The sequence below is a fragment of the Pagrus major genome, chromosome 3 (assembly GCF_040436345.1).
Source record: "Pagrus major chromosome 3, Pma_NU_1.0".
Lineage (NCBI taxonomy): Eukaryota > Metazoa > Chordata > Actinopteri > Spariformes > Sparidae > Pagrus > Pagrus major.
Window position 1 is genome coordinate 3217246 of NC_133217.1, and position 9764 is coordinate 3227009.

Consider the following 9764-nt stretch of genomic DNA (forward strand, 5'->3'; position numbering starts at 1 on the left):
ATCAGTATGATTCAGTTAAAACAGTCTGATCAAGTTGAAGCAAAAGCAAAATTAAACTTGGAGCAAAAGAGTCGAGTGGACTGTGAAGTTTAAAGAGTTTAAAGATTTAAAATGTGATCTTACCTGGTGATGAAACGTGACACAAGAGAAGCAACAACAATAACGTTCTCATCTTGATTTGATGAAGACGAGTGAGTGAAGGACCGAGCTGGATCAGCTGTTTACTGTTATTTGTCCTGGCAGAGAAAAGTGAGTGTTTCTGTCCTGAGAACAAAAATAGTCCAGACCGCCTACAAGTGATCCAGTCCTCACCAACACCCCTCACATACAGTAAAGTGTGAACAGTGTCATCAGCTTTTCTAGTGAACTCCCTCACTTCCTTCCTTTTTTCACATAACTATGGTGATTTAAAAAAAAACAAAAAACAGATCAAAACAGCTTTGAGTCAGAGATTGAGTCTGACTGAAGACTAAATCACCCTCATGAATGAACCAACATCAATAACGGTCTAATTTTACACATTAACCATGATGATAAAGATACAGAAAAATAGAAATTCATGAGAAAAAAATAGCATCCTGTCAATATTTGAGAGAGAAGCTCGTGTCAAGTCAAGCTCCTCCACAGGTCACACTCTGGGTTTCTGACCATCAACATCATTTAATATTTTGATAATGACAAACACTGGATTTCAAACATATCAGCCTTCAACATCACTTGATCCAACTCATATCTGATTGTTCCTCTTTGGTGTCCTGTGTGGAGTGAATAGCCCATATAACAAAGCTTCTGTTTGCACATCTGAGGCCTTTAATAATCATTTATTCAACAGCTGTTTATTCAAAAATAGAGCTGCTGTATTTTCACCATGTTGTCATTCTTGTCATAAATACACTGTTTTGAGATATTGGGGGAGGGTCCAAAGAAAAACATTAGTAATGCTGGATGGTCTCCCTTTCTTATCAGATGAGACGGTAGATTCACCCCCTCCCCACCCCAATACATTCTGTACAGTCACTAATTCAGTTGAGTCTGAACTAGAGAGAGGCGGATGAAGCCTTATGGAGCTTTTGGGCTTCAAACGCTGCAGCTGAAGGTCTTCATCCATGAGAAGATGAGTTGGAAGCAATTCTTATTCTTTGCTTCACATTGGTGACTTTATTATGTTATACAGTAAAACAAGCCCATCGTCCCCACATGAGGACATCTTTTTTTCCCTTCTAAATCTACTTCCTGTTCAAAGAAAACATTAAAAACACCTTTAATGTGAAAAATACCATTAGACTTTATTAATGCAAGAGCAACAGGCAATATGCAGAACAGTAATGAATGAAATGAGATTATTATAACCACAAGGAGAACTTAGGAAATACAAATTAGAGGACAAAACCCAATAACATAAATATCAGTGGTAAGAAATAAATACATTAGTGACAATTTAGTCTTGAAACAGTAATACAGTCATTAAAACCCAGAAAGTACAAAAGAACGATAACAAGTGATGTCATATATGTTAAGAAGAAACATTTTAAAAACAGACAGCAGGTGAACAATGTCTCCACACAGCAAACGTTACTATTAAGTACTGAACTTCCCTTTTAGCTCTACAGTTTTAGGGATTACATTCACCCTCATGTACCAGCAACATGTCATCAATGATTCTGTCCGTTCTTTATAGCTCCACAGTTTGGAGCCCATTGATTTAATCTCAGTGATTTAAGAGAAAACTCTTTTTTTGACTTCAACTTTTTGTTTTTGTTTTATTAAAAAGCAAAAGAACAAGAGTAATGAGACAGTGCAGAATTATTCAGACATTCAATCTTTTCAGTGTTTACAAAAACTCAACAGAGAGGAAAAAAATATATTCTTAAAAATGTAAAGTGTAAAAGCATTTATTATTTAAAAGTATTTTGAAGTAAACATGGTGCTGGTAGGTGTGGCTTGTCTAGACAAACACGACCAAAAATAGCTCCACAACTATCAGGTCAATATGCATATCCAAGTGTGTGTGAAATATTTCTTTTATCCACTTGAAAAGGAATCAGGCTATACAATACAATTGTCACGGCCCTGTTTGTAATACTGTATATAATACCACTAAACACCCGTTAGATGGCAGCAAAAGACATGTATGAAATAGAGGCTGAGAGTTTCCCAGCTGCCCGACCCAAAGCACTGGTATCTGATGACCTGGGAATGAGACTCAACAATCAACTATGTTTCTCCAGAATCACGTACTGCATGTTTAACTAAAGGCCCTGAAAACACATTTCCTCACTCATCTTGTCAATAAAAGTAATGAACACAATACTTTCTGCCACAGTTAGACCAGTCCTGGTTATTTCCCATGAGAGATTTCTTTTTTCAGTGCTTTTCTCACCGTTTGAAGTGGGCAGAGCTCTAATGCGGAAAAAAACATGTGACGTCACATATTTCCATGCACCTATCAGGAACAGGCTACAGGTTTTGGGTTTCTGTCAATCATAAAACTTGCTGCTACCAATCACACCATGTTATTTTGTATCATCACTTACCATTTTAACAATTGTAGTTACCTCCTATTTTTATTTCATTATTAATGTATATTTATCTTCATCTATCCTGTTTCAATTTTTATTCGTGCTTACTTTTTCTATCTTATAAAACCACATCCACTCAATCCTGATGAGGATTAAGATGAGTTTTTAAGACTTAATTCCTCATAATAATATCATATGACTTTTTTTATGTTGACTTCCTCTTTTTTTCCCCCATGTCTTGTGATTGTTATAGAGAAACACGTGAGATTTCTCAGGGCTTTAACACAAAGCTACTTCACTTTGCTGTTGGAAAGAAACTTTAGCAAAGATTTTCTTCAAAATTCTGGAATGAATTTAGAAACAATTGGGCTCTATCTTATAATGTCAGTGTTGTTCACCTGGAGATGTGAACAGTTCATGTCACAGAATTTATAGTTTTGCCGTCTCATTTGAAGTCATCCAGAACGTGTGTGTAAATCAAGTTTCTTCATTCAATTTGTCAGAGAGCTCAGAGCTGTTGTCAGGAGCTGTAAGGTAAAAACACACTGTTAGTCCACTTATCCTGCACTGACATGCCTTCAAGAAACAACTACAACCCGTTGACATTTGCAACCTGCAGCAGCCAACCCCAACAGCTTCAGCCTAAACAGCAGCCCGGTGATGTAACCTGTCTTTGATGATGCCATCTTTTATTTTATGATTATTAATAATAATTAATATAATTAAAATCCACAATCCATGTATGTAAACTCAATAATGTGTTATTGCTGTCACACAAATATCTAATTCATTCATACATTTGTTTATTAATATTTTCTGGGATTAGTTCCACATTATGTCAAACAGTCATTGTTTTTTCCAGAAGAGATATCAGTGACGATTATTGAGCTTCAGATCAACTGTTTTATTCCCTGACGATAAAATCGATCTATTATCAGTTTGCATTTACTGTATTTTCCTATAACAAATCCTGACACAAGTGCATGTCACACCAGATGAGATAGAATAAAACAAGGTCTACTCACAACATGGAGGGCATCTGGCTGAAACAAGAAGAGGTCTGTCTGTTCGGGACACGGTCCGCCCGTCGAGTGCAGCAGCTTGAGCCATGATGTTGTGCTGGGGACAGGTATCTGTAAAGAGGTGGGCACAACAGTCTCTGATTAACTCAAGTCCCATTTGTTCATTTTATTGTCCTGTGACCAGACATTACCCAGGAGCAGCCACAGACCAAGATGGATGAGCATGGCTCTTATTCCCTGGGGCAACAGACCCGGTCAGGTTGGATGATTGAAAGATGCTATGGTCAGTGTTTGTCTCAAAGTCTGCTGCTCTTAGTCCAAAACCCCACACTTCTCCAATGATAATGAATTTACTTTTGCCAAAGACAATGTGTCTCAGAACAACAGCTGAATAAGTAACAGTTTGAATGAGCCACCAGCTGCTGCATCTGTATGTGCCACCATGGTACTTTTAATGCTAGTGAAAGTCAATGGAGACAAGGATCACACGGCCCCAAGCCTGCAAGAGTGTGCTGAGTGGCAGAAGTCTGATGAGGAAGTGGTCATAGGGCCAGAAAGCAACAGCTAAAGAGGATGTGGCGAAGTTGCTACAGACTTTGGCGACAATCCACAACATCAGAAAAGACTGACATGAGACTTCAAGTGAAACAGAAGAGGAGGTTTGACACCATTGCAAGATGGTCGGTAGTTTATTTTCTGATCTCTTCTCTTCAGCATCAACTCAGTAGTGACATTATCATGACTCAAAGGCTCTGAGCCTCACAGAGTTTACTGTTGTTAAATGGTGAAATGCAGGCAACTGATGCTCGTTTCAATTTTTCAACTGAAACTCAAAGACTGAAATCAAAGTAGTGAAATCTTTCCTTTTTCTCTCTCACCTTTCTTCTTTTTGTAAATGATGAATCCAGCAGCACCGATGAGAATGAGAGCAACAACAACCACTGCAGCAGTGACGGGGACGATCATGTCACTGGGCTTCACTGGTGAAGACAATAATAGTTTATTTTTACTGATTTTGTTAACAATAGACAATAAGAGCGGTGCAGAGGAAGCAGGTTAGAACAGCATGTCTGTCATCCATCCATCCATCCATCCATCCATCCATCCATCCATCCATCCATCCATCCATCCAAAGTTATGTAACTTAACCATGAAGTTAAGTAAAAAGTGGACAGGCAGCACAAACCTGTCATTTGTGTAGCAAAAACAACATGTTCTGTTAAATGCTTTAAAACTGTCTCTGGCTTTTAGAAAATTATAGAGTCACCTGATAATCTTGTTAGGCTCACATGGTCTGAACAGTGATCCTCAGACATGCATTGGTTAAATAAAACATAAATAATGATACAAATAAATAATTCTAACATTTAATTAGCTAATTATTACTGTTTTTTTTGGTGCGTTTTTTTTCCAACATGAATTCCCATGCACTCCCCTTCAGCACCCTCTGATCTCACTCTTACCCCAGTTGGTCCTGATCCGATCTTTCTCCAGTTTGGTGATGATGTCCTCCTTCACACCAGAGAACTGAAACACACAGTCGTACCTCGTCCAGTCTTCAGGTGTGACTGATGAAAGGTTCAGGTCAACACTCATCTGGAAGGTTCCATCGTGGTTGGGGAGGATCTCTCCGTGGTCCACCTCCTCATGAAGCTCCTCTCCATCTTTCCTCCAGACGAGTGCGGCTCTGTGAGGGTAGAAACCTGTAGCGTGGCAGCTGACTGGAGAGGAGGGAGTCTTCTGGAGGAGAGACACTGAGGGAAGCTCTGGAGAGTAAAGAGAGAGATATTAAAGAGGAGAGAGAGGAAAAGAAACAAGGTAAAAGAAAGATGAAGAAATTAAATTTGGAATCAATAACAGAAGGTGTGAAAGTGCTTCCAAGCAAATGTTGAACAAATGTATTGGATACATTTTGTTCCTCAAGAAACATCTGCAAACCTTTTAAAATATTACAAATGATGCATCATATACATCCTTTTTTACTTGCTAGCAGGCTTCGTCTGCACTGACTATTTTGTTACAATACTATGTTTCTTGGCACATCACTGCTGCAAACTGTTGATCAGGGGAATAGTGTGAAACCAGCAGCATGATGTGAATCACGTCGTCCATGTGCTTGTGACAGTTTGTAATAGTGTCGGCCGACTAAATACTGATTTTAAAAAAGCAGAAGGACAGTGTTGATGGTGGCCAAGTAATGTGATCTATGTATCCAGACCACAGTGTAATAATGACAGGGTACATAACAACACATCTGCTACACAGCCTCCACATGATCTGTATACAGACAGAGGAGGGAGCTACACCACCACTAAAGACACTCACTACAGTCAGAGAAGAACAATGTCTGTCTGTTCCTATGATTCACAGTAAGGTCGTCAATCACAGTGTCAATGTTCAGGGGAAATATTACTATTTCGAAACACTGAAACTGTAAAATCACTTTTCTTAAACTAACTGTGGCATCACAGTCTGAACTTTGATGGTGAGTAATGTCACCCAAGATGTCTGTGATTGGTCAGGACTAAAACAAATGTAGCCACTACAAAAAAAGGTGATGTCAGACAGGTTGGATTAATAATACAATGACAGTTCAGTCTGAGCAGCCTATATGAAGATCATTGTGTCTAATAAACTACATCAGGTCAGGTGATTCTACCTGTTCTCAGCAGAAAGCTCCTCCCATAGTCCACAGCCTTCTTCAGCTGCTCAGGAAAAATCTGAGTCAAAACAGTTTTACATTCTTTTCCTAATTCTTTATTGGCGTCCAATAAAAGTTTGGCGGGGACAGCCTCAGGTCTAAAAGCGATCCATGTCAATGTATTCAGATCCAATTCCATGAGGCCTTCTCCATCATAACCAAACTGAAGGAAACCTTTGACCTCTCCAGTCTCATCATCCCACTCACAACCTCCCACCGCCTGTAAAACATGGAGACCTGAGACAGAGACAGAGACTGTAATTAACATTGATTCACAGATGAAACATTCAGTGGAAAGATGATCTTAAAAACATTGTACATTGTGTGATGACTGCTATTTTTTTAGTCGTGTGCGTTCATGAATCATCAGATTATTATCAGTAGTTTGTGTTTAACAGCTTCAGCAACAAGTCTAACTAGCAGCTGATTAATGTTGACATGATGAATGACAGGTAGTGGCTGGACCACTGAAGACAAACTGATATGATGGTTTGCTTTACATGAATCTCTATTTCAGCTTATGTGTAAAATGATGTTAGAGTTTGAACTGATTGGTATCTTGAGGCCCTGGGTCACTTTACAACTAAGATGCAGAACAGTAACAAGTTAAACAGGCTGTAACATGTTACATACTGTACCTCCATGTTGGTCGAGGAGACGCATCATAATGTAAATGTAGGCTTTGATGGAGTTTGGCAAAAAGTGGTAACACTGTTGTCTGTACCACTCCAACTCCTGAGGATACTCTGTGCAGAATGATTTAGCAATGTCCAGTTTTACTTCCAGCCTTTTGTTGCTGTCACAGTACCCCATCAGAAGTTCATCAATTTCTAGAGTCACCAAAACTTCTGGGAGGTTTGGGATTCCAGTTGATGCAGTTATGAAAAACTTCAGTGAGTGTAGCACTGCAGGACAAACAAAGGAACTTATAAATAACACTTATCATAAATATGATGCTAAGTGAAAATATAAATATGATATGAAGTGTGTGTGTTTGCTGCAAAGGAACAAAATGCAAAAGTTTTAAATGTAATGTGCAGGACAAACAGCCTCCATTCAGTATGAATACACACTCAGAAATATGATGAAATCAGTATGATTCAGTTAAAACAGTCTGATCAAGTTGAAGCAGGTGTGTAGTCAGTAATGGGCCACCCAGCCAAGTTTGATCAAAATGGATGGATTTCAGTCGATGTAACGTTACTGCCACAACACTGGCTAACCAAAGTTCTTTAATGAGTTATTTTAAAAAAGAAAGAGTTGAGGAAGAAAACACGCCACTGCCTCCATCGACCGAGTCCACCCAGCCCAGTTCTTCAGCCTAAATCACTCAGGAGATGTTAGCCCGGCCGTTTGCTCCCCTGAGCCAGAGCCTGATGCAGGTTTATCTGCCGAGTTATCTGCAATTGATGAACCACCTTCACAGCCAAATTTGGAGGTATTTCCCTGCACTGTCAAGAATGGAAAATCAAAGTGACTTGACCCATCTCTGTGCGTTGGCTTCAGTTTTGATGGCGCCTCTGTTGTGTCAGGAAACAGGGAGGTGTGCATGTGATTCTAAAACAATCTTCTCCTCGAGCCGTGAATGTCCACTGAAACTCTCACAGACTGAATTTGGGACTCTGGCAGCATCAAAGGTGTCTCTCAGCACGTTAGCACATTCTTTGATACAGTGAACTATATACACAGTTTCATGACAGGCAGCAGCAGCAGACATGCAGGGTACTCGATACCATATTACTCGATGTAATATTATCCAAACATTATCAGTTTCTGAGTGCATTGACCTAATTGAGGGACTAAAAGAGAGCCATGCTCGGTGTGAACAAGTTGTGAAGCCAACAGAACAGCTGATGCTGATATGAGGGTCTTAAGACAGAGGAAGTCGCTCACTGTACAGATTGTAAAGTCCACTGAGGCAATGTGATTGTGATTTTGGGTTATATAAATAAAACTGATTTTGATTTATCTCATTTAAAATCTGTCATCCTACTGTGAACACAGGTGAACATTATACCACCCCACCCTTGGGCCGGTGGTGGTCGGGCCCCTGTGGGGGGTGAACTTTACTTTCTGCTTGGAAGGTGTCAACATTATTTGTAGGCCATGAAAACAACAAAGCTAGGCCTGTTCCATGCTTCATATTTGCTCCTGAAGGGATTTCACCTGAAGTAATGTGTATTAGCCACATAGGCCTGCTGTTAATAGGCTACATTGTTTATTTGAAATGAGTTGCTCATTACATTTCAACCAGAGTTCATTGTACAGTATGTGGTTGATTTAACAGTAATAAAGGAGCGTGTTGTTCTTTCTTGATTCAAACATTGCTCTGCTGGCTGTTTCCATTCTTTGATTTCATTTTACTGCTCATTTGTGTAAACAGCTGAGCTGATCAATACTGAAGCTACAGTAACTGTAATGAATGCAAAGGGATATGTTACATGTGTGATTTCTGTCTGATGTATGCTATGTCCTGCAGCATGTTAACACCTTCTCTGCTGTTTGGTTTTGTCTTCATCACTTTGTGCAATAAAGTGGTTAATGAACAGTGCCGTACGCTGTAGAGACGATGTGCTGCTCTTTCTGTCGGTGCAAATATGTTTTAGTCAGAATTAGGAAGTAACAGGATTTTGTTGTGTACAGTCTTTATAGACTGAGCTCTTTTGGTTGTATCATGTTGTACAGGCAACGTTTTGCTCTCATTGTCTTTGTGATGCAGAATGTTGCAAAGTTAAATTGTCGCAGTTTGTCTAAGTTTTAATAAGTCCTTTTTTGTTCTGGGAAAAGATGGCCAACATAATTTTCCCCTGAAGAGTCAGAAACAGAAGTAAAACTAAACTCGGAGGAAAGAGTCGAGTGGACTGTGAAGTTTAAACAGTTTAAAGATTTAAAATGTGATCTTACCTGGTGATGAAACGTGACAGAAGAGAAGCAACAACAATAACGTTCTCATCTTGATTTGATGAAGACGAGTGAGTGAAGCACCGAGCTGGATCAACTGTTTACTGTTGTTTGTCCTCGCAGAGGGAAGTGAGGGAGTTTCTGTCCTGAGAAGAAAAATAGTCCAGACCGCCTACAAGTGATCCAGTCCTCACCAACACCCCTCACATACAGTAAAGGGTTAACAGTATCATCAGCTTTTGTAGTGAACTCCCTCACTTCCTTCTTTTTTAAAACAATGGTGATTTAAAAAAAACAAAAAAACAGATCAAAACAGCTTCGAGTCAGAGATTGAGTCTGACTGAAGACTTTGTTTTGTCTGAGTCTGTTTTTGAGTTCAAGTGAGCGACACTTGATGGTAAGACTTGCATTCATGCTGGTATCTTTTAAAAGTGAATTAGTTATAAAAAGAAAAAAATAGCATCCTGTCAATATTTGAAGAGACTCCTCAATTTTGCACTAATCATGTTTAAGAGAAGCTCGTGTCAAGTCAAGCTCCTCCACAGGTCACACTCTGGGTTTCTGACCATCAACATCATTTAATATTTTGATAATGACAAACACTGGATTTCAAACATATCA

At 39.3% G+C, this 9764-nt stretch overlaps 2 protein-coding genes across 2 annotated transcripts in view; both read right to left on the reverse strand.

Moving 5' to 3' along the window:
* Positions 1–9764, reverse strand: part of LOC140993671 (major histocompatibility complex class I-related gene protein-like) — a 51617-nt gene that overhangs the window by 14200 nt on the left and 27653 nt on the right. The gene's annotated exons all lie outside the window — the stretch shown is intronic.
* LOC140993863 (class I histocompatibility antigen, F10 alpha chain-like) lies at positions 1261–7070 on the reverse strand. Its single transcript, XM_073463418.1, has 6 exons — positions 6881–7070; positions 6201–6479; positions 5005–5307; positions 4420–4521; positions 3545–3652; positions 1261–3046 (listed from the first exon to the last, which is right to left on the reverse strand). The coding sequence occupies exons 1-6, from the start codon at positions 7053–7055 to the stop codon at positions 2997–2999; spliced, it is 1017 nt and encodes a 338-aa protein (XP_073319519.1). The 5' UTR covers positions 7056–7070; the 3' UTR covers positions 1261–2996.

Excerpts from the sequence above, each read along its gene's own strand:
- LOC140993863 (XM_073463418.1), bottom strand. The coding sequence starts at position 7,055 with ATGGGGTACTGTGACAGCAACAAAAGGCTGGAAGTAAAACTGGACATT. Across the intron at positions 6,480-6,880 it reads TCTCCTCGACCAACATGGAG|GTCTCCATGTTTTACAGGCG; the intron begins GTACAGTATGTA and ends TCTCTGTCTCAG. Across the intron at positions 5,308-6,200 it reads GAGCTTTCTGCTGAGAACAG|AGCTTCCCTCAGTGTCTCTC; the intron begins GTAGAATCACCT and ends TTTACTCTCCAG.